The sequence below is a fragment of the Zonotrichia albicollis genome, chromosome 1, assembly GCF_047830755.1.
Source record: "Zonotrichia albicollis isolate bZonAlb1 chromosome 1, bZonAlb1.hap1, whole genome shotgun sequence".
NCBI classification, from domain to species: domain Eukaryota; kingdom Metazoa; phylum Chordata; class Aves; order Passeriformes; family Passerellidae; genus Zonotrichia; species Zonotrichia albicollis.
The window spans coordinates 41,660,642-41,684,948 of NC_133819.1; the positions used below are offsets into that span (position 1 = coordinate 41,660,642).

General features: G+C 40.7%; 1 protein-coding gene across 2 annotated transcripts in view; it reads right to left on the bottom strand.

Annotated features, from left to right (window-relative positions):
* The window catches only part of OSBPL10 (oxysterol binding protein like 10), a 117,362-nt gene that overhangs the window by 7,676 nt on the left and 85,379 nt on the right, over positions 1–24,307 (bottom strand). For both annotated transcript variants that reach the window (XM_074539093.1, XM_074539086.1), the window contains 4 exons: positions 18,728–18,874; positions 11,731–12,214; positions 3,007–3,193; positions 1,406–1,588 (listed from right to left, as the gene is read on the bottom strand). In XM_074539093.1, the coding sequence (XP_074395194.1) occupies positions 1,406–1,588; positions 3,007–3,193; positions 11,731–12,214; positions 18,728–18,874 (1,001 nt within the window). The remainder of the gene's footprint in view (positions 1–1,405; positions 1,589–3,006; positions 3,194–11,730; positions 12,215–18,727; positions 18,875–24,307) is intronic.

Here is a 24,307-nt window from a genome sequence, read left to right on the forward strand (position 1 = left end):
GCCAGTGCCTCACCACCCTCACACTAAAGAATTTCTTCCTAATATCTAATCCAAACTGCTCTCTGTCTGAAACCAACCACAGCTTTCACATACGTCCAGGGCTGTTTAAATGAGATTGTGTTCACAATGTGATAAACTGCAGATCCTGCAGAGCCACTGGATGGATGCAATTTGCTGACTAGTATCTAAAAACCACAATAAACACACTGAAAAGCTACTGGTTTCCTTATTTACTACAATCTTTATGTTCCACACTACAGGGGAAAAATGAGTTTGTGGATAAGCAAGTGGTCTGGAAAGTAGACAAATTGTATCTGACCCCACACAATGACTCAAGACACCTTTGTAAAACAAAAAGACATTTACAGATAATAAAATGTAGTTTAACTCATATTTTTAAATCCTTCAATAAAATGTTCCTAAATTCAATTAAGGTATTGATTTTTCTGAAGATAAACATGAACAGTTATTGACAGTGAATACAGATCAGGTTTTTCTAATGTACCTAGTCCAAGTTAGGCACATGATGTAGGAGCCAAGAGCCTCAAAACCACCTGTATGTGTGTCTTTATATCTCATATTGCCTCACATTTTATATATGTTAATCCAAATACGTATTCTAAAATATATAAAACATGAAGCATCAGTTTCAATGATATGCAATATATAATATATATACCAGTCTGAATTGCTTGTAACAAGCTGATTTGCCTACCATGTTGCAATCACTCCAAGAAGCAGGTGAAAACACTGCATTACCATCTTCCAGATGCTCATTAAAACAAATACAGGCCTTTCCCCCATCTACAAAATTGATGTACTCGTCACTACAGCGTAATTTATGCTCCAAGGAACCAATACACAGCCTCAGCTCTCTGTGCCCAGATTTCTGTGCTGTGGGAAGCACGGAATTTTTGAACCACAGCACTCAGAGCTGCAGTTGGCTTCCCTGTTCTGTTCCCACCCAAAGTTCAGGACAGCGCTGCAAAGCCTCTGCCCTTACCTGTCACAGACATATTTTATGAAAAATACTTTTGCTAGGATTTTTTTCTCCTGAGAAGCTGAGAGGCCTCAGAAATTAAATATAAACAATAATTATCTGCTGCTGTGGAATGCAACAGGTGCATCTTTGATTGATCACGTGTGGTTGTTTTTCATTAATGGCCAATCACAGTCCGGCTGTCTCGGACTCTGGCCAGTCACAAGATTTTATTATCATTCCTTTCTATTCCTTGGTAGCTTTCTGATGAAATCCTTTCTTCTATTCTCTTAGTATACTTTTAACATATCATTTTCTTTAATATAATACAGATCACAAAATAATAAATCAGCCTTCTGAAAGATGGAGTCAACATTCTCATCTCTTCCCTCGTCCTGGGACCCCTGAGAACACCAACACACTTACCTCGATTCCAGTGGCCCTTGGTTTGCTATGGGCCTGATCTTTTTCCTGACCACAGGCAGTTTGGTGGTGTCAATGACTTTGGTGTCTCCATTGCTGTAAGTGAATTCCAGGGTGCCATTCCATTCTCCCTGTGCCTTGCACACAATGGTGTTCGTTGGATTGTGCTTCACCTCGGCCGTAACCCTGATCAAGGGGGAAGGAAAAACAGACCACAGACATAACTGGTACCATTTATTATCAGCACATGAAAGCACCACCTTGCTAAGGCTGCAAGCAGCTTTCTACCTCCACAAATCAATTATTCAAGCAAAGTACTGATGCTGCCTCCAAAAAAGAAAGACTCATCCCAAGAAAGCTCTTCTAAGCAACAGCTTTGGGATGACATTCTAGCTAAACACAGTAGTAATCCAACTTAAAACTGTGATACCTGGCTCAAGCCCAGACCAAATGGTTACCTCAGCAGCCTGAAAAACAATCCCTGACATTCATGTGACATTTTCAATACATGATACTTTCATGCCTGAACATAATGCTGCTCAGAGACCCGCGTCAAAAACTTTGGGTATCTTTGTTTTCTTCTTTAGCTCTGCATGTTCACTTCTCAGCTGCTGAGAAGCAATGATTAAAGCCACCTCACCAGTCAAAAAACTGGTCTGAGAGTGAGCAAAATAGACAGGCAGGACTGGAAAACTGAAATGCAGGGAGTTTTGTGAATGTGTCCATGAGCACGCATACATGTGCTTTAGAAAGCCATGTAAAGTAATGTGTAAACTCAATTTTTTAATTACTAAAGTAATACAGGACAACTTCTCCAAATTTTTCTCACCCTGCTGGCACCAATTATTAATCTAAAACTTGTAAAGAAAAGCCCTGTCAAAACAGCCTCATGTGGACATTTACCTGAACACAACATTGAAATGGTTGACACACACACATATGGAAGAATAGTTACACCATCTGAAATAAAACAGAGGCAACCATGCAAAGCACAGTCTCCTCTGGACACTGCAACAGTCCATGGCAGAACCAGAAAGGGATCTGATGTTAATGCCTGGGACATCACCCTGAGCATGGAAGCAAGACAAGAGGCTGTCCTGCACAGTGCCTCTTTGCACCCTTAGTAAAGGGGAACCAAAGAAGGTAAACAACATTTTCACCATCTGGAATTTCAGTGCAGAGATGGAAGTCCCCAGTAGGGAGGTACCACAATGGGCAGAGACACTTTTCAGGAGCTCAACCTGAACACCAGTTCATCTACAAGACTCACATAGAAGCAGCAGCTGGGGTAGCAGAAATATTGCCTTTTCCACATGCATTTTTCTGATCCTACACTTACAGCAATTTTTACAAGCAACAAAGGCTGGAGAGATACATTCACTTTATTTTAATGAGAGAAATACATCCAATTCAGTTAAACAACATCATATGTATTGCTACAATGAACTGCCCTAGAGCTCTAAGTCATCTCCAGCACTAACAGGAAAAGAACTTCAGCTATCTGTCTGTAAAATACTGCAACAGAAGAACTGAACAGATGCCCCAGAGCCCTTCCCCTGGAATGCACCAGCAGGTAAACAAGAGTAAAGCAGCAATTGCTGTACCTGTGGACCTTCCCTCCATAGAAGGGCTTGGTGTGGAACGTGACCGTGGCAGAATAGCCCGTTCTGGCACAGCTGATGTTGACTTTCCCTCCAAGCTCCACCCAGGGGATGGTGAGGATTGAGCGAGCGTAGGCACTGGGCAGGGTGAAGACATACTCCTCCTCATGCTCCAGCAAGTGAAGGACACCTGTGCAGGAAGAGGAGAATGTGAGGTGAGAAAAGGTTCTGTGGTAAGACCCGATGGTCACTGACCAATTAGCACCATCAAAATGCACATCCATGGAGAGCACGTGCAGCCCTCCTTGAAGGAGAGCACTGTCTGCTAAGAAACTCTGCTTTCTAGAACAAGTTTCTTCCAACAAGCATTTTCAAAAGAATCCCATTTGACAGTGCACCCTGACATACTGACTGCTGCCAAACAACTTTTCAGAAAATCTGACTGGATTCCTTACTTTGCATTAGTGTTAGAAGCTGCATAAACATAGAATGTACATCTAAAAAGCCATACTGAAAATTCAGGTGCTCTGTCAGTGTTGTATCATAATCTCCCTCCAGAAAAAATATGGGCATGGCCAAAGGACTGTTCACTTCTCCATTCAGTTAGAAACAGCCATGTCCTCCACTAATTCCCTCTTGATGCTGTGAAAGGCTCTAAGTCTCTGTGGCTACAACAAAAAAACATGGCAACTACAAATTTCCTATTAACTTTGCTCTTTTATTTCCAAATGGCTGATTTCTCACACTGGCTTTGAAAAAATCTTGCATAATCAAAAGGTGCCCAGCAGGGCCACTGCTCTATCAGTACCAAGTCCAATGTCCCTACCAGGCACAGAAAATTACTGGTAATTCCATCTCTTTCTGTAAAGGTTCCTCCACCCTCAGCACCATGAGGCTGTAACTAAAAACAACGCACAACAGCAGCAGTTTTTCAACATAACTTGGAAGTTGCACAAAGAAAGTTGCTTTCCTGATCAGACCTTTGCAGCTTCCCCTGGGGCTAAGGATACAACTCTATCCCCATAAAAACTGTAGTTTGGTCTTCAGGATAACAGGATATAAGACCAGGAAAAGAGCACCATAAAACCTTGCACGCAGAATTAGATCATGCCAAATGTCTGCAGTGTATTTTTTACCAGAGTTTTACAGTCTTTTGTGTCCCATTTACTAACTGCCTAAAGGCAAAAATGACAGCTTTGAAAATATTTTTTCACGACAGGGACTGAAAATAACCTATTACAGGAGGAACTCACAACCCAGAAATATTTGGGAAAAAAAAAAAAGGAGCTATTTTGACACAGTAATAGTATTGGTTTAGTAGCAAGATAAGCTTGAGCCCATTTGCCTTCACCCTGGGGCAGGCAGGGGAAGAACAGACTGTTAGTGGTATTGATTAATCTATCTGTTTAAGGGAAAACTGACACTACTTTTTCAAAGTGGTCTCACATTTAATGAAGAAAAAGCATTAAATAGGAACACAACACTACTGCTGTCAATATGAAAATACGCCTTTAACACTGCATGGAAACCTAAATTTAAATTAAAACACACTCCAAATTAAAAGCACAGAGCTCTAAGAGAGCCCTGATCTTGAATATTGGCTCCAGCTAACAAAACTAAATACAAGCACAGGAAACTGCAATTTGTCACTTCTACCTTCTGAACTATTTCCCAGGAAAAGATTTGCAAACCAGAACAGCTCCATGCAGTTGTTCTCAGAACCTCTGCAACCTCAGCCTCCCAGCAGTGACTCAGGCAGCACGTCCCCTCCAGCAGCTCTGACACAAGGAGCCGGGAGTGCAAAAGCACACAGAAAAGCCATGTCTCAAAAGGACTTTAATCATCCAGTCTTGGCAAGCCACAAGTTCCTCGTGCCACGTGCTGAGCCCTCAGCAGCAGGGACAGGCCAGGAGGACATAGCCACCACACACAGACACGTTTTGCCACCGGCTTCCTCGGCTTCACACCTGCACAGGCATCCCAGCTGAACACACTGCAGGGAGGCTGAACTACCCAGCCCACCCTGGACATGCACCCAGGAATAACTCGTACTCAAAAAACTACTCTGGCTATCAGACTCATTAAATGGATGCTACAATAGCGTTAAGTTAATAAAAAACAATTGCAGAATCACAGAATGGCCTGGGTTGGAAGGGACCTTATAGACCATTGAGTTTCAATCCCCCTGCCATGGGCAGGGACACCTCCCACCAGACCAGGCTGCTCAGAGCCCCATCCAACCTGGCCTTGAACACCTCCAGGGATGGGGCATCCACAATTTCTTTGGGCAGCCTGTTCCAGCACCTCAATACCCCAACAGTAAAGAATTCTTTCCTAATATCTAACCTAAACCTACTCTCATTTTAAAGTCATTACCCCTTTTCCTGTAGCTCCATGCCCTTGTAAAAAGTCTCCCTCCCTCTCCCATCCTCCTCTGACCATCACTGTATGTGATGTTCCTCATGTGAGAGGAAACTGGCATGACAAACACAATTTTGCCTCTGTCGCCCTGATGGGATCAAGAGCTTTTTCTCCCTAGTCAGATGGGAGGGGCTCAGAGCTGCAGCGCTGCCAAGCACATTTAAAGTGCAGAGCAAACAGCAGCAGTGACCTTCAATGTAAATATTTAACCACCACAGCAGGTTAGATATTAAAAACTGAACCCAGCTCTCTTGGCAGTATTTTTAGCACCCGGTAGCATATTTTCTGAATTCCTTGAACACCTGAATAAATACATTTTTTAATGAAGCGCTATCTCACTTGAAATGTGACTCCAGCTCTATAACTACAGTCTAAAAGAGATTAAAGGGCAGATCTGAAATACCCATGACTTGATAATACTTTAATATTAACTTGACTGTTTTGCATTCCATTGTTCACAGAGCTCACATGCAAAACCTTGTTTAAATGAAGCACCACAAACACTGCAGCTGCAGCACCACATTGAACAGAGACCTGCACTCCCTTAGGGGAGAGGAAGCCAAAAATTACTCTGAGATTAAAAATTTGTAACAGGTACCACAATTTGAAGTAACTCTCCACCCTGCAAAGTGTCAATCTTGAGAAATCAAAAGCCAATTAACTGAAAGCTAACAGTTACTTTACAATGCGTCATTTTTACATCTGTTCATAATCATTACATTGCAACTGATCTTTAAAAACAACTGCTGGAAAATACACAAGCCATTTTTCTTCCTTTGCTTCCTTGCTGTAAGGGATGATTCAAGTTTAGTTTGAAAATGGCTATAAGTAAACACACATGTAAAGCTGTAAAATATTCTTCCATTTTTAGTTTTTTCCTCTCATATCAAAGAGTTCTTTCAAAAACTTCCAATTCTTAAAAAAAAAAAAATCTAAAGTATTTATAGGCAACAAATACACAATGAAGAATACACCAGGCCAATACTCTGGGAGGAACAGTGGATTTAGTAATCTGGTTTGTTAGGAAAAAATGCTACAGAGAAGGCTGAATTTGTTAAAAACCATGGCAGGATATTGAAATTCCCCCTTGATACGTCCTCAACACCATTTACTCCTCCTTTTGACTCCAGCAATGTATTCAGAGTCACACCCCTATCCATGACCCCTGAGCCTGCATTAAAGGAAGCAATGGCCTGGCACATCACTCCCCCAGTTTGACTCTTACATGTCCCTCACTGATGCTGCAGCTTTGTGAATTGATTTCCCAGTAACACATATTGACAAAAAACCCCAGAGGAGGCTCTGGATCAATAGGCTGCAGAAGAGACATGTGGGATTTAATGCTTCCCACTGCCTGCATGGAGATCAATCTGAACAACAAATGGCACGTGGGACACCAGGGGCCTGGGGCAGCTTTCCCATTTAAGCAGCTCTTCACCCTGTCTGTGTTTCTCACAACACACAAAGAGGAGCAAGTTACGTGTAGGATGAGCCCCACATGGGTGTTGTGCATCACCAACTGCCCAGATCCCCACAGGAAAACAGGAAATGCAGAACTGCGCTCTTATTGTCTCAAACCTTCCAGGCAGCTGTGCTGAGCACTGCTCATTTTTCAAAGACTGGAACCATTTACTAAATTAGGTAATGAGTGCCATGCTATATGAAAATGGTTCTAAAAACACTGGGCTAAAAATATTAAAGCAAAAATGAGTACTTAGGGAAATACTTAGGTAGCTCTAATTGCATGGAGCAATCAAGCTTTGGGACTAATAAATTTTAAGTCACTCATTTCTCAGTACTAGAAATTATAGATCTGTACATCCATTAATACATACACATACATGTATTTGAACAGAAGAAAAAAAAGGAGGAAAAAACATTCATTGCTTTCTTTTAAATTTACCCTGAAAGACCACTGAACCTTTTACCCACGTATCAGATCTTTTCAAGTTGATTTCATTTGAGAAAAAATAAATTTTTGGAAGCCCATACCTCACTACTTTTTAAAACATTTAAAATAGCAGAAGTGAAAACATCAAATGTAACTAGCCACTTGACAATACAGAGCAATCCATTTAAATGTACTTTATGCTCTCTGCAAAATTAACCCATAAATCAAAGACGACACTTTTGGTTGGCTTTTGCTGCTCTGAACCAAAATCCAAGAGCAGAAAAGGAACAGGCACAGCTGACACTGAGGTGTGCTCACCACAGCACCCTTACCTCACAACCAGTATCCTTTTAAAGATTCTATGGACCACATAAAAACCATTTAATATTTATATTGACTTTCTCATCCTTTGCTAATTTAAATCTTAATGTGACCCTGCTTATTAGAGCCTCATCTCCTCCCTCGCTCTTTCATTAGTACATAATTAACATTAACCAGAATTAGGGACTGCACATGCAACCTAAGTTCTTTTATGCAAAATAACCTCTTTTCTATTCCAGATGGCTTTCTCATGAGGAAACAGTGCTGACTACTCTGAAGAATGGGGGTTTTGTCATAGAGCAAAGAAAAGTTGCAAGGTTTCATTAGCAAGCCAGATTTAGAGCACTCATAACCAGAGATGAAGAAAGGCTAGCATATAAAACAGCTCCCCACATGGATTTTCAGCAGTGCTCTCCCAATTGTTCTGCATCTCTGCATCTGATACTTACTCTGAATCAACAGAGAAAAACCACAGACAGAAAAAAAAAATCTTACTCACTTTGAGGCGTGACACACACAAAAAATCACACCACTGAGACACTGAGCTGTAGCCTTTGTGTGCCAAGATCATACCATCCTTAACTCCCCTAATCCTATAAATTCCTTTATAAACCCTTCATGACATTCTATATCAGCTTCTAATAAAAAGCATAAAAAGCAATGTGCTCTATACATCTAAGGACTTGCTATAAAAATATGATTCAAAGCCTCCACAGACGTGTTACCATGACCATATTCTTCACACTCTATAGGTCCAAAAATTCAGTACTACTCTATTTCTGCAAATAGCCAACTCCAGTAGAAAAAGCTCCACTGAACTACTGGAGGGACACATTGGATTGTTCAAAACACACCTCAGTTGCTTGTATTCAACACTAGGCTACAATGAAGTTTCTGGTCATTGTCACAGAATCATAGAATGGCCTGGGTTGGAAGGGACCTTAAAAATCCTCTTGTCCCAAACCCTCTGCTGTGGGAGGGACACCTTCCACCAGACCAGGCTGCTACCAGCCCCATCCAACCTGGCCTTGGAAACCTCCAAGGACAGAGCATCCACAATTTCTCTGGTCAGCCTGCTCAGACAGAACTGCTGTGATACATATCTGACCAGAACAAGATGGTCACTCACTGCCACTAAATTATCCAAAGCATTAATTACAGTTCTCTAGCACTCTGTCTGGAAGGATGTTTCTCCCCTCTCCCATATCAATTAGTACTGATTTAATCTGCAGTATAATGAACCTAATATTGAACCAACAGCAGAATTATTTAACCCAAGACTCAAAACAGACACAGGTATTTTAGAGGCATGGAGGAAACTGTCTTTCAAGTAACATGATGCCACATCTAAAATCCTTTCTGCTCTTACAAAGAGTGAAAGACCCACACATGTATGTAATTTAACTCCAGCAACAGGCAAAAAAAAGTGCTGAATGTTCATAATGAGGGGGAATTTAGGAAAAAAAAAGGAGTAAGAGACAAGACAAAATCCCAACAATAGCACATGATTAGTTTGGTATTCCAATGCACAGTAGCAAAAAAACCCCACAACAATCAAAACCCAGAGATTCTGAGGATCCATGAGATGTTACTTTGTCTCTCATCAAAAGTAGGATCTCATCAAAAGCAGAATATTTCATTCCCTATAAACTCAATGTGCTTTTAAAATATTAAAATAAGATTCTACAACTTTACCAGCCAACCTTGGTGTGCGCAGTTCTCTCCAAAGAGCTACCTTTAGTTTCTACCTACCTTAAGTAGCTTCATGTGCCTTCTGACTATCAGCACCTCTCCACAGCCCAACTCACTAACTTTGCCAGACTAACTCACCCCATATGAAATGCTGCATCTCTTAATATGTCCCTAAACACAAGGAAAAAATTTTCAAATTATATTTCACATTATTAAAAGTATTAGGCCCTGCATTACTAGGAACAAAAACACAGGCTTAGGTTTTCCACACATTTAGTCCAACAGCTCCTTTTTGTCAGTTCAGCAATCTATTCCCTGGTACTCACACTGACCTCAATCTACTACAGAATTTATACTTATACAACACATAAGAAAGAAGCATCTGCAGTAGATTCTAACTTTTGCACAGCTTGACAAATCCACACACCAACTTAATCAGGAAGACTTCCCTGGACCTAAAATAAACAAACAAAAAAAGTTTAAGAAAGTGCAGTTTCAAATGAAGGAACTGCACTGCACAGCTGGCATTTTAAACTGAGGCTGCCAGGCTTAGGCTTGCTGTTTTCAGATAACAGAAAGGCCTCAGTGGTACAACTTATAGCTGCCCATTGCCAGTCCTCAACATGCAACAGAAATGCTTGGGCTGCACTGAAGTGTCTCCATCACTTCCCAGAAATGCTGTCACTGTGAATGTCCCTGCTCTTGCACTGCTTACATGAACAAGCAGATGAATAGTAACTATGAACTGGTGAACCCAGACTTCCTCCCAGCATGCACATCACAGAGACAGCAGCAAACCTTGGAATAAGAGAGTTTGCTACTGCAGATGTTCCCCAAAGCCCACCTCCACTCCTGGGACGTCTCCAGGATCATGAAAAAAAGAAAGAGCACAGGGAGAAACTGATTCTCACAAGCACACATGAAACAGTCCTTGGGGTGAGTGAGTAAGCAGTTAATTCTTAGACCCTTTCTCTCTCAAAACTGGGACACATCAGGACTTTGAAGTCTTAAATAATCCCCACAGTAGACACCCTCAACTCCAGGGAACTGTGTGCGCTAGCAGCAAGAGAAAGAAATTTCCCTACTCCTACATAATAATAAGTGACTTTGTATTTAATTTTATTTCCATTAAATAGTTCCCTTCACTCAGCAAAACAGTACTAGAAACGAACATGTACCAGAAAAATGCAGAATGTTAAGCCAGTGACTCAGGCTGGCAGTAGTACAGGCAGGGGACAGACAGACAGACCAATTTCCATTCTGACACTCCCTTCCCAACTTCCTTAACTCCGTATTCAAAGCAAAATACCTATGCCACAGGAAGAAGGAAACACAAATGCTAACACCAACTTTATCACAAGCGTATCAAAACCAGTAGTAAGGAGGTTTCATGCCTCTTCTATTAAAAAAGGGAATAAATTGCCATCAGGGAAGGAGCAACTGTAGTCCTTTTCACTGGTCTTTAGTTTTAGATAGTGGAAATAGTAGAATACACCTGTATTTTTTCACCATAGTTATTTCGTTGCTATTAAAAAGCAAAGCCAAACCACTGCATTTCCTACTCCACTTTTCTACTGCCTTTATTACCATAGTATTTAACTTAATGGTGACAAAAAGAAGCAAGTTGTCTTCATACTTCTGAGACTACAGTCCAAAAACTATTTAAGACAAAACACTAAAATCCATACATAGCATCTTACCCTCAAATGGCCAAAGGGACTAAGTTGCTTAGAAACACACTTATCTCAATGCATTAACAGTCAGTGACAACACTGGTACAAGTGTGTGCATCAGTTCAGGTCATCCATTAAGGATCTAAGACTCCCTTTATTTCTGAACACAAGTTGGGCAGTGATTTATCACAATGCAGACTGCATGTGTATGATATGGAAAATCAGGATTCACACCTCTACTATGTGACTTTCTAGAAAGTTTATGAAAATACACTAACTTTCAAACACTACAGAAATCATGATTCTGTGCAGAAACTATGAAAAACAAATGTCAGGTTTATGCAAAAATGTGTTTCTTCTCACTGCTTTGTTCCAATAACGAACACCAAATCCCATATTACTTTGAAAGTGATCAAAAATGATCTCACAGAATATGCCATAATTTGTCATTTGCTATTATGACTTAATTATTTCTGAAGTCTGGGCACATAAATTACCAGTCTCATCAATATAAGCACACATTTATATATGCAATGTGCATTTCACATTCTGTCTGGACAGCAAAAGGTCATATGAATCCTACAGTTTTAATTCCAAACTTCACAAAAGCAAACAGTCATAAGGTTCAAATGAAAGGTCAGAGGGAGACCAAGTAGGAAAACATTTGGATTTCTGTTGACACCCAGAAATATTAGCTAAAAAAAAGCAGAATAAAAGCACATTTCTTACCTTCACCTACCATAGAAACACCTATTGACATGCCCATGAACTTGCTTTTGGTCCATACGTGAGCGTTCACACACATTTTCTTCTCTTTGCACTCACAGTAAAAGCAAGATACTGGCGGATGATGAGACACTTGTTCAGCTACAAACCTCAGCTTGTAGCACGAGGACTGGTCCTGGCCAAGCTCCTTGGCTGAGTCCTTAGAAACCGTGGAGGCACCATTAGTTCTGAATGCTTTCACTTTATCTCTAGGCACATCCCACGAGCAGTGAAAGGTTTCACCAATTATAGGGTTATAGGGCTTCTTGGCAACTGCTCCCTTTCGGCCTTCGTGAAAAGCTGTGAGATAATACTCCACAAAGCAGATAATCCTTTCCTCGGGAGTGGCTCCAGCTGCAATTGACAAAAACAGGTCTGGATGGGCCATGAAATTTGCATACATCTCCAGCAGGGATCTTTTCTCCAAAATAAATGTTGGAAGCACTACCTGTATGTAAAGCAGACAAAGGCATATATGATTTCCCTGTGATCACACCACTGAGGGGAAAGGGGGAGAGGGAACAGTTAGGACAGCTGTAATTTGACCCTGCCAAATTTTGGGATAGCATATTTCCCTCCCATGCCACAACAATTTAATATTCTTTGCAGTGTAAATATTGAGTGAGGGAAAAAGCAGTGGCCTTGATACCCATGCAGGCTGCTTCCTGAGATCATCATGACTTTCACAAGCAGCTCACACAACAGGGATGGGCTGTTCCATGCACATGGAAATCTACCTTTTCCTCTCCTCTCAGTTAACAAACCAGCCATTGTTTTCTTTGTTTACAGGACACAAAAGCATACTTTGATATAAACTGATGTACACCAAATGTCAACAAACCAAACTAATCATAACTCTCCAAAATGGGAGGGGCACACCCTCCCAAACCACCAGAGGATGAGTATTTTATATGAACGTACCCATCACCAACCTCTAAGTGGTGGAGACTGTAAGGGGTGAATCCATTCCTTCTGTCAAACATCCCTGTCCTATATTTCACTCCTGGGCCCCTGACTACCCACTCTACAAGGATTAGGTCCCTTCCAGCCTCTAACAAACCAACCCAAGGATATTCAACCACAACCAAATATCAAGTTTATTTCCAAGTATAAAACTCCCAAGGAGCCTTCCCAAGAGGCTGTAGGTAAGAAAGCAGTCCCCATCTGCCCTAGAGTGTTGTCATATGCCATGTCCCCCCACAATTCCCAAGCCAAATCCCCTGCCATCCCTAAGATCTTCTGTCTCCCCCAAGCCCATGGCACACCCCCTCAGTTTCAGATGGTACCATGTCACTGTGGTGGGCACCTGCCTGGCTTTGCTTTATTTCAAACAAGTTGGAACAAAAACTGCACAAACCACTACATTCATGTCATGGGAATAGAGAGGCTCCCATGGGCCCAGAAAAAATCCTGGGGGCTGAGCACTAGGCAGTCTGCCCCGGAGGGAGCCAGCCCCAGGTGACTTGGATACACTCCCAAGGGCCTTCTCCAGCAACGCAGATGTTGCCAAGGTCACTCACTTCACAGTAACATTTTGTTGGAATTTTCCACTGAAGGATCCTGGAGGGTACTGCAAGGCAAACAAGGGCTAAGGGACATAATTTATTTCTCTCCCTTCTTTGCCCCCATGCTCCCCACTTTGTGCAGGTCTGTCGCAGGGGAGCTCACGGGTTGCTCTCACATGACCAAAAGGAATTTCTGGCACACACAAATTTATCTTATGTGAATCCAAGTGGCTCAATGATGCCAGATGCAAACCTGCCGTCTTCTATTACAGCAACTCTTCTACTTTCCTCTTTAAATTTTCACTGCATTTTCATTTTAAATTTTTACTTTTTCCCTTTCCCAAAAGCAAGGGTTATTTACAGCAGGCAGGGAGCCACTCTTTGTCACAAACACATTTGCTTTCCCCCTGCTGGCCCAGCTTGCTATTCTAATGGGACCAAAGCACAGATCAGCCCTTTTGGATCCCATGGATAATGAAATAGAAGCTTTCAAACTTTTATTAATCATTCAGCCCTTCTCAAAGAGAACTTGTAAACAGGAACAAGAATTCCAGTCACAGCGGCTTGAACAGAATCTTTACAGCTACACAGCAAGTCACAGCACTTCTCTGCAAAAAGAGAGAACTGCTGTGTCTGGTAACTTATCTGCTTATTGGCTCTCTCCTTCTGTATTTTATATTTACACACATACAGCCCTTTATAGGCTAATAATTTTTACAAGTTTAGATATAAATCAAGAAAAGTTCCATCTGTAATATTCCTCTAACTCTACTCTCTAAGCCTTGAGGATACCATATGATTTCTGCTACCAACCTATTGAGGCCCTGAATGATGGAGGACTTTAATTTTACACTATGTGTGGCAAACTGAGTGCTAATGACAACCTACAGTCCTGGTGGTGTGACAGAGGCAGGTTGAGGAGATTGGTTTTCAAAATGAAATCCAAAACTTTGAAGGCAAAGCAGAAAGCCAGTAGAGTTTTTTTTTTTTTACTTTTAGCTCTTTAAACAATTCCATCTTATTTGCAGCATTCTCATTCTGACCATTATTCATTATCCAATATAATCTTTAGGAAAACGCAATTCAGCAGTTGAAATCCTCAATTCAGGATCTCATTTTAATATAAATTATACACTAAAAGATGAGGTTACAAGATGGGAAAGTGACAGTAAAACATACAAAAAAATCTCCCATATTTTCTGTCTAGAAACAGAAGTCGTGCCTTTGTGAGTTCACTGCAGAGACTTGAAAGGGCAAACTCATTTGAATAAACAGCACTCTGCATCTCACTATGTCCAAGAGCCTCTCTCTAAAGACAGTGACCTTTATTAGCACAAACAGAGGAGAGGAAAACTGCAGACCATCCTTCCGATGATGCAGATTTTATGGTACAACACTAAGACTGCCATGGTTTCATCCCACTGTCGTGGTCACAGAGTCTTGGTATCTCCTCCCTGAAGTCCCAGATGGGTGCTCTGCTCAACACAGCTACAGCAGCACTGCCACCAGGTGAGATGTGATGAATCACTGACTCTAACTATTGAGTTTCAAGAATCAATTTTAAATCTGAGTCAGGCCTGAACTCCAGCTCAAATGATCTTGCTTTAAAAGCCTAACTAAGCAGGAAATTAAATCCTCAATTGTGGCAGGAACGGATCCACTGAAAAACTGAATTGTTTCCACACAAGGAGGCAGAACTATGAAATAAAAATATTTTACTTTTAAAGCTTACATAACTGCAGTATTACAAAATATGCCTACAAAGCATTGCCTTTTATCAAATAATCTCATAGCCTCAAAGTCTCAATATGCAACACCACCACACACTAACACAGCAAAAAAAAAAAAAAAAATCACACCAATAATTTTTTTTTAATTGGCCCTATTTTGATTTCTGCAGAAATAAGAAAAATAGAAATAAATAAATTTGCAAGTGTACAGCATTCTTCTTGCCAACACCAGGCTGTTGGGCACTTGTGCTAGCACTCCAGCTTTTAAAGAAATGAGGTTTCCAACTCCTCTGCAGCCAGACAGAATGAACTGTCCAGAAAAATACACTTAGGACCTATGTTCTTTATACTGGCTTTGGACAGGACTATGAATTTATTTTTTTAATTGCAGAAGAAGTCAAAACTGACTAATTTTTTTCCTCTGAGAAAATGCCAGCATGACAATCATTTGGACAAAAGAAACACTCTGGAAGAAATACCAAGTTGCTGAAGTCTGAAGGAAAAAAATCACCTCACCTCATTCTAAAATGTTAGAACAATCTATTCTTACTCTCTCTCAGGCTTCAGATGAAAAGAAAGCCGTTTAAGGGGCTTTTTCCATTTTCATTGAGGTTAAAAAGACAATACTGGTTGAAAACTTGATTATAAACTCCTAGGTTTGAATTCACTTAATTAGATCTGAATGCAACTGAGACAAATGAGCACAATGTCTTAAGAATAGAGATATTTATCCCCACTGTTATTTACTGTGAGGAAAAACATGTATGTCAGCATCATTCCCTAATTCCTTCAGAAATCCAGCCAAGGTACCTCATGCTAAGATATCCTTCTCTTAGAGGTGTAAAAGCTTTCTTTTCACTGTCATCTGTGCCATTGTGGGAATAAAACAAGCTATTTCCATGCCACTTACATTTTAAAATTGCAAGGTAAAAGAATATTGGCAAGCAAAGTAAAAACTTATGACATCATGAACACACCACAATGTTAATTTACAACAGGCTGACATTCTGCAGAATTACTGGCAGCTCTTTTACAAAGAACGGCAGCCCTTTATTTTTAGCACATATTAATTGTGTAAAGGAAGGTAAGGGAATGCAGGGGAGTGATCACCCATCTGTACGAGCTGTTAGCATTAACTGCAATCCATTAGATGCCATTTGCCAACAAAGATGGCAGTGGGTTTTGGTCCCATTTCTCATTTTTTAAAAGTCTGAAGAACAAACAATTTAGAAACTAGTCTTTTTCCCCAGCAATTCTAGTTTTAAATGAGGCTGAAAGTCCTATCCCAGTCTGAAGCATCAGATGTGCACCACATTCTGCTGCTGTGAACTGCTCTCCACCCAACTCTCTCCAGCAGCTGTTGGAGTCTATTTGGCCACCATGAAGTTCAGACCATTCTAGCAAATCCCCACACAGATTTGATACTTCACTGCAGGTGTTCTCCTTCACAGCAGTTTTTACTCCTTAACTCCTCACTAAAGGCAAAACAGTATAACACATTCCAGAAGTGAAGCACCTCCACAACATTAACGTGGCTGTCTTCACTGTGGGAAACTGCTGTCAGCACAGGCAAGGCCATGGCTAACATAAGGATAAGATGCTGTTTCCTGTGATATGGAATGTGAAGGTAATGCTCATGCATCCAGAACCCCAAACCACCAAGGGCTCAGAAAAAGCTGTTTGTCCCTGTGAGTATCAGGCAGCAATCCACAGCTCTCAGAATGAACCAAAGACACAGCCCTAGGGAAGAAGGCACAGGAAAATGGAAACATTTTCTCTGATATCAGCAACAACTGTGCCACAACCACTTCCAGCAGAAGGTGATGAGCATCAAAGTGCTCTGAAATCTGACTTTTAGAACAATAATGAAAAATGGAAAGAAGTGCAGCCAACAAACCCAGCTTTACTGTCACATGTCAGTGGCCCTAAGGGCCTCATGTCAGTAAGCAAAGTTGATAAAAAAAGCAGCCAGCTGTCCTGTATTTTTTTTTTAATCCTCAAAATGGGCACATGAAAAGTGATGTGCACATGTGGCATGTCTCATTAATACTTATCATATGTGTATCCATGCATCACACAGACTACAAATAGATCTAACTCTGCCATATGCCTGTAGCTCTTCTCATTTCAACATTTATCATTATCTATAAAAACTGTGCTCTAAGAACACTATATAAGAAACGGGTCATCATATATGTATTTGCCTTCATAATTTTCTCTTATTTACAGGAATTTCTCTTACTTACATTAACTGTGTGTCTTTGGGTTTTGCCTACTCTGCCATGACAAGAAGATGATGGTGAAAATCAGGAAAGAAAAACCATGTCTTTAGACAAAGACAAAATGTTTTCAAGACACAAGAACCACGGATAAGAAATCTTAGCCTAGTTTGAACATTATGGACTCAAGACAGCCTTCGAAAAACAAGAGAGAAAAGAGGAAGAGCTAAGAAAAAGTAAGAATGTAAGAAAAACAAAACCAAAAATGAACTGTATATAACCCCAGACATATTAAAAAGTGAGAGGTATAAATTATTCAAAACGAAATTATGAAACTTTCATTTTATTTAGAATAAAACATTCATTTCTGTGCAGCTAGTCAGCAACAGAACACAGAATTGCTCAGTCTTAATATTGTAATTATTTTAAAACACTGACAATTGTTCCAGAGGAAGCAGGAAAAACTACACTGAGAAAACTTTATTTTGTAAAAAAATTATAGTTTTTGATTAAAATGTTAAAGAAAGAAAAGCAGACGAACTCTTCAGAATATCAAAATTCCCATGAAAATAACTTCCTGCAAGACTACCTCATGTGCCAGAGAAATTCTCTGGTCCTTCCAAACTTTGTATTACTTGTGGAGAGTGTCAGAATGAGCTCATATTTGTGAAAAGTGGACAAAAGGAGTTTTATTTGGGGGACTTTCAAGTAGAAAACCTGTGTGCAAGGAAAGGATATTCCATATATTTACAAAAATCTCCTTGATTATTTATTAAGCCCCATGAGAAGGTTTCACTGGAATACAAGACTATTCAAAAAGAAGCACTTCTTGCTACCTTAACATCTACCTCATTTCCAAAACTCCAAGGACTTGAAGGAAAATTTCTCAGACACTGTAATTTCTTTGCTTGTATCAGTATGGACAAGCTTGTGACAATACTGGTTCTAGGACCAGAAGAATGCACAGAAGGTTAAACTGGTGAGCTGCTCAACATTGACAAGAACTGATACACTGAAGACTGTACTTTCTTGACCATCATGGGTTTCTTTGAAGCTGATTTGCAATTAAATGGAATCCACAAAGCAGTTATGTGAACATGTATATCCTTCATCCATACAATTGCCATTATTGTTCCTCCAACCCCCAGTGCACCCTGACATACTTGTGGGTTCCATACACAACATATGGTTACTCTGAAAGTAACTCTCTGAAAGACTTGCAAAAAAATAAGCAAGAGTTCTGAAGGATTTTTTTTCTTCTTCTTTTTTTTTTCCTTCCCTCCCCCTCCCTCTCTAAAATATCTGATGTGGCCACTTCATGTGAAAGCCTGCCTAGCAAGAGACAGCACTCCACAGCTCTCTGGGACCACATTTTTATAAAATGGAAAACTTCACTGTCCACAGGGGCAAAACACACTCACAATAACTGGCTATGCACATAAACACACAGAAGGATGAGAAATAAAAACAACAGTGAACAAATATAAAAGAGATACAGCGTTCATACCCTGGTAAGGTCCATGCCAAGTTTGAGCTGAGAGATGAGATGGAGAATTACACTGCGTTGATCATCCATGACTCCTAAATCCTCCTCTTCGTTATCTTCAGTATCTGTCATTTCATCTTCAACTAGGATCAACTCAGAAGCTGAATGCTGAAATGAAAAGAAGCGTCACCATCTGGACAAAAAGATACAGAATGGGTATTTTCCACCACTATATATGTTTAAAAATGGAGCTGTCTTGATGGAACTGAAGACAGCCTCTGTCAAAGCCAACAAAAGATACAAAGTAAAATTAAATAAAAAAATCCAGTGATGGGTTCATGAAGCATTTTTGATCCTTCCCTCAGAATGAGAGTACTAAGTATGAGATGCTAATTTACACATTCTCTTTTCAGATTTATACTGCAGTCATGTCAGATAAATCTCATATTTAAGTAACAAGTCATCTTTTCATTAAATAGAAACATGCAGTTGAAAATGAGTCTTCAAGTTTGCTTCATAAATCTCCCCAGCAAATATTCGTCGTACATAGATGCTGCATGATCTGATTTCACAGGTTTTTTCCTTTCTCTATCCAATTTCAAAGTTAGATATCTAAGAAAGTCAAGACATTAACTAAAGAAGATAAAAAGACAGCTATAATTAAAGAACACACCTCTGAAAAAACACAAAGACATTAGATTTTGGGAAGTAGACCAGTGCCATAACTCTTTATAACTATTTCAAAACCTCATCACCTTACAGCACAACGCCCGTGCTGCTGAGTTTCCAAAAATACAAGCTGAATATCAATAGACAGGCACCATGCCAGTCCCTTCAAGAGGAACTTTACAGCAGAAGGGATAATGGCTTGTGATATTTTATTTTTCCTCAGGGTTTACAATGTATAACTAACAATAATCCAAACAGGTGGTAGTTACTTTGTTCAAGCCATTGAAACCACTCTGCAAGCCTTCCAGATATGTATTCAAGTAAGCTTTTTGTACTTCAAGGGGAAAAAAAACTGGGTTATGTAGATGAAAAATTACAGCCCAGCATGTCATTATTGCCCAAAGATTCCATGCTGTAAATGAGACAACACTCTCTGTAAAAGTTAGCATTCTTTCATGCTAAATTGCATTTCTGCAGGAACAGCTAGCTCATTACATAAAACAAGAAATTTTTCATCTCAGTGTGGAAGCCTACGCAACTGAAAAGTTTCACTAAAACCAGCTAATATCCAGAATTAGGTTTCAAGGGAATATTTCTGAATGATCACATTAGAGACCCCTCCGATGAACTGCAGCTTGTGTAAGGGGAGTTTCTTTGAAATTAAGTTACTACAGAGGTTTCCAAGATCTGGATAAAGTACTTTCTCTATTTTTTTTTTTTTAATTACTTAAATGTTTAGGTAGCTATTCCTAGAATAACAGCTCTTTGGTGAAACCCAATGACATCTGCAATACACTTTACAATTGCTTTATTTAGAAAGTAGAATATGTAGATTACATAAAACAGAATCTGGTGAGCTGTAACCTCAACAGCTTGGAGCTTTTCAAAAGGACAAAACCACACTTTCTTCTTCCCACTCCCTTGGAAAATAAAAGGAGAGAAGATAAGCCCCTTTCTCCCAAAAAGCACAGTATTATTACCCAACTGACGCCTCACTGACAAGTCCAATTAACATAAAACCTGACAACCTCACACAAAATTATTAGTCGGGGAGGGATAAAGCACTGAAGCCCGGCAGAGTCATACAGGCTATGATTTATTTGGAGGTAGCAGGGAAAAAGCAGTATCAGAACTTACAGGAGATGCTTCCACAGGAGGCTTCCCTTTGATGCAGCTTGACCTCATTGAGAGCACTGAGCTACCGAACAGGCTCCGCTGCCTCTGTTACTGCCATGAACCGAGCTTGCGGCAAACAAGCTCCAGCAGGAATTAACAGCGCTACAAAAAAAGCAAGGGAACCTCCCCTCCTCACTCCCACCCCCTCTTTTTTTTTCTTTTTTTTTTTCTTTTTTTTTTTTTTGCTATCTGAGGGGTTGGAGAGAGTGCACCGGATGGCAATCTGCTCCTTGCGTTTCCAGTCACATGGCATTGAGATCAGGGAGCTTAAATGAACGCAGCTCCAACTGGGAAATGGTGCTGCTGTTCCCAGAGGATATCCTGATCGGCGCTTCTCCAGGAGGGAGGGGAAGGGGCACAAATTTGTGTGAGTGTGCACAAGGGAGACAGAAAGAGGACAGAAAGAGAACAGGCTAGCAGGTTCTCTTTCTGTCCTCTTTACATGAACGTGTAACAGCTGCATAGCCTGAAGTTGCTAACAGCATCAGAAAACAAACAAATTACCCATTACCAGTCTGCAGACTAAATGACATACTAAGAATTTTCTTTTTCTCCCAAAGAGTGCACATTTACCCAGGGCCAGAAAATGCTTCTTTCCTTCTTTCATGATGAAATAGATGTTAGGCTTTCCTTGACTCTTACTAACAAAATAGCAAGCAACTCAGAATATTCTGTGACATTACCCCTCTCTGCTACCTGCAAAGCATCCTCGGTCAGAGCAAGCCACCCTATGGACACCTGGGGTGCTCACTAAAGTAGCATTTGCATTGTTCTAAATAAAAGCCTTTCTGCTCATCAGGGAGAATGAGCACAATGTAACATTAAGATCAATTGTGTTTAATGAGCACACTGTAAAGACTAAAATCTTAATTACCTTAACTTTCCCTATTCTAAGGACTTGTGCAAGGTCACCAAAAAAAACCCACAACTCAGCTATTACAGTCATCAACACACTAGTGACCTTCAGTGAATGACATGCAGACAACTGCGCTTTTCTCACTTTCCAAGGAAAAGAATTTAAGGAAGCAGTTTACAATTTATGCTACAGGAACTGAAGAGCAGTCATCTTCAGAAAGCAATATCCTTTCTATATTTCCCTCTCTCCTCATTAGCTGTTCTACATAACTATTAATAGGCTCCTAAATTTTTAGGAGCACATAAACTAACTTTAACTAACACATATTTCTTTAACTAACACATTTTCTTAAACCAACCTGTAAGCACCACACAGTGTGAGTGGACGCACACAGTCACAAAATACAGAGCTAGTGCATCTTTAAAGTGTCATAAAAGTTCAACCATTATTTAATTCTTTTTTCCATCCATGAAAATAGCATGCAGTTTAGTAGCATCCAGTGCGTAAGCATTCAGCAGAATGCAAAGGATTATGTGGACTGATTATCCTTTAACGGCAGCTTTTCTGAATTATCAGACACAGACTTTTTTTTTACCTCGTCCTGTAAAACGTAACTGCACAACTGACCTGGGAAAGCAGGGATCTGCTCCACCCCTGCGTGGTCAGAGCATAATGTAAAAGCTATTGAGCTGTGCACTGCCCAGCTGGGGAATGAACAGCACAGCCTGGCGTAGGTGCTGACCCCAAGAAATCCAATACTGAACCAGTTACAAACAACCACAAAAAAGGGGCTTATATTTAAAATCATTCTAATCAAAACTGGTTTCCAATACTGGGCTGAAGCACCAGCATTTTTCAGAAAAATCTGAAGAGGAAATAAAAGATAATTTCTAAAAATCCCAGGAATAGATGCACTTCAAAGTTTAAATGCCAAAGACATGAAAATACACACCGGCAGAGAGCTATTTTAAACAGGTCACCTCATTAGAACTGAGATCGATTAATTTAGAGAGGTCATCTGCAGGGACGCAAAATGGATGTTCTAGTCAGCAGTCTCCAACAGAAAACATGCTGATTCTTTTTTAACAGATGAAATCTGTAAGGGTAAAAAATTGTTTCTGAAGGAAACATTCTGTATTTTAAAAAAAATGCTTTTAGGAAAAAACACACTGACATGCCTGGGATAGAATCACAGAGTCAAAATCTATACTTCTCTGAAAGGGCAAATATGTCTCTGTCCTTCTACAGCTTCTTCCACAAGTTAATTTTTCAAATTAACTGCTGTACTGGAAATTAACTGTTAGGTAATTAATACAGATATACAGCTCAGAGCTTCATTTTCCAACATACTTCACAAACCATACAATGCAACAATACATTCAAGAATGACCTGGGTCTCATCTTGCTTAGTTTTCTGAGGGGAAGAAAGGAACACACAGAATCAGAGTCTCATTTAGGTTGGAACAGACATCTTGGTATCTTCTTGTCCCTTATCCTGCTCAAGCAGGTGCATGTAAAACCAGCTGCCCAGGACCATGCCCAGCTAAGTTTTGATTATCTCCAAGGATGGAGACTCCACAACTTCTCTGGGCTACCCACACCAGTGTTCAATGTTCTCCACAGCAGAAGTGCATTTGCTGGTGTTCAAATTCACTTCCAAGTGCCCACTGCCTCTTGTTTTGTCACTGGGCACTATTGAGAAAAGCCTATCTCCCTGTTCTTCACTCCCATGAGGTATTTATGTCCATTGATAAGATACACTTGAGCCTCCTCTTCTCCAGGCTGGACATCCTAGCTCCCTCAGATCCTCCTCATGGGAAGGATGCTCCAGAACCCTCCTCATCTCTGGGGCCTGTGCTGGCCTTACCCCAGTAAGTCCACACCCCTCTTGCACTGGGGAGCTTAGTACTGAGCACAACACTGCAGATGTGGCCTCACCTCTGCCAAGTAGAGGGGAAGGATCTCAACCTCATGGCAACATTCCTCCTAATGCAGCCCAGGAAGCTGCTGGGCACAAAAACATTTTTGCTGGTTCATGGTCAGCTGTCCCCCAAGATCTCTGGAGAACTACTTTCCAACCAGATGGCGTCCAGCCTGTACTGGTGCAAGAGTTTACTCTCAAATATCCTCCAGATAACACGAATTGGCACTTCCCCGAGGTTATCTTTAAGAGACTCCTCTGTGTCCAGACTGCCATGTTCTCTCTCTCTATGGCAGCACAACCCCCTGGCTCATCAGCCACTCCTCCCAGGTTTTTCATCACCTACACACTTCTCAGGAGTGCACTCTGCATCATCATCCAGGTCACTAATGAAGATGTGGAACAGTGCCAGTCCCAGTGTGGACCCCTGAGGTACACCACTAGTGACTGGCCTCCAACTGGACCTTGTACTACTGATCACAACCCTGTGGGCTGGGTTGCTGTGTGAGGATGTTAGAGAAGACAGGGTCAAAAGCCTTACCAACATTAAAGCAAACAACATCCACTGCTCTCCCCATAAGCACCAAGCTAGTCACTACCACTGTGAGGGGTATCATGCTGGTTAAGCATGATTTTCCCTTTGTAAGCCCATTAAGACTACTTCTAATTGCCTTCTTGTCCTTTATGTGTTTGGAGATACCTTCCAGGGTTAGTTGCTCCACAACCTTTCCAAGGTCTGAGGAAAGACTGACAAACCTGCAGGTCCCCAGATGTTACCAGAACACTCAGAGTCCCTTCTTGTCCTTTTTAAAAAAAATTAATGACATTCACTTTCCTCTAGTCTACACAAACCTCTCCCGAATTCCATAATCTGTTAGAGACCCTGGAGCTGTATATGTGCAGCTTAAGTGCAGCCTAACCTGTTCCCCCTCCACCAAGGGTCCATCTGCCTCCAGACTTTCCCTCTGATCTCAAAGTC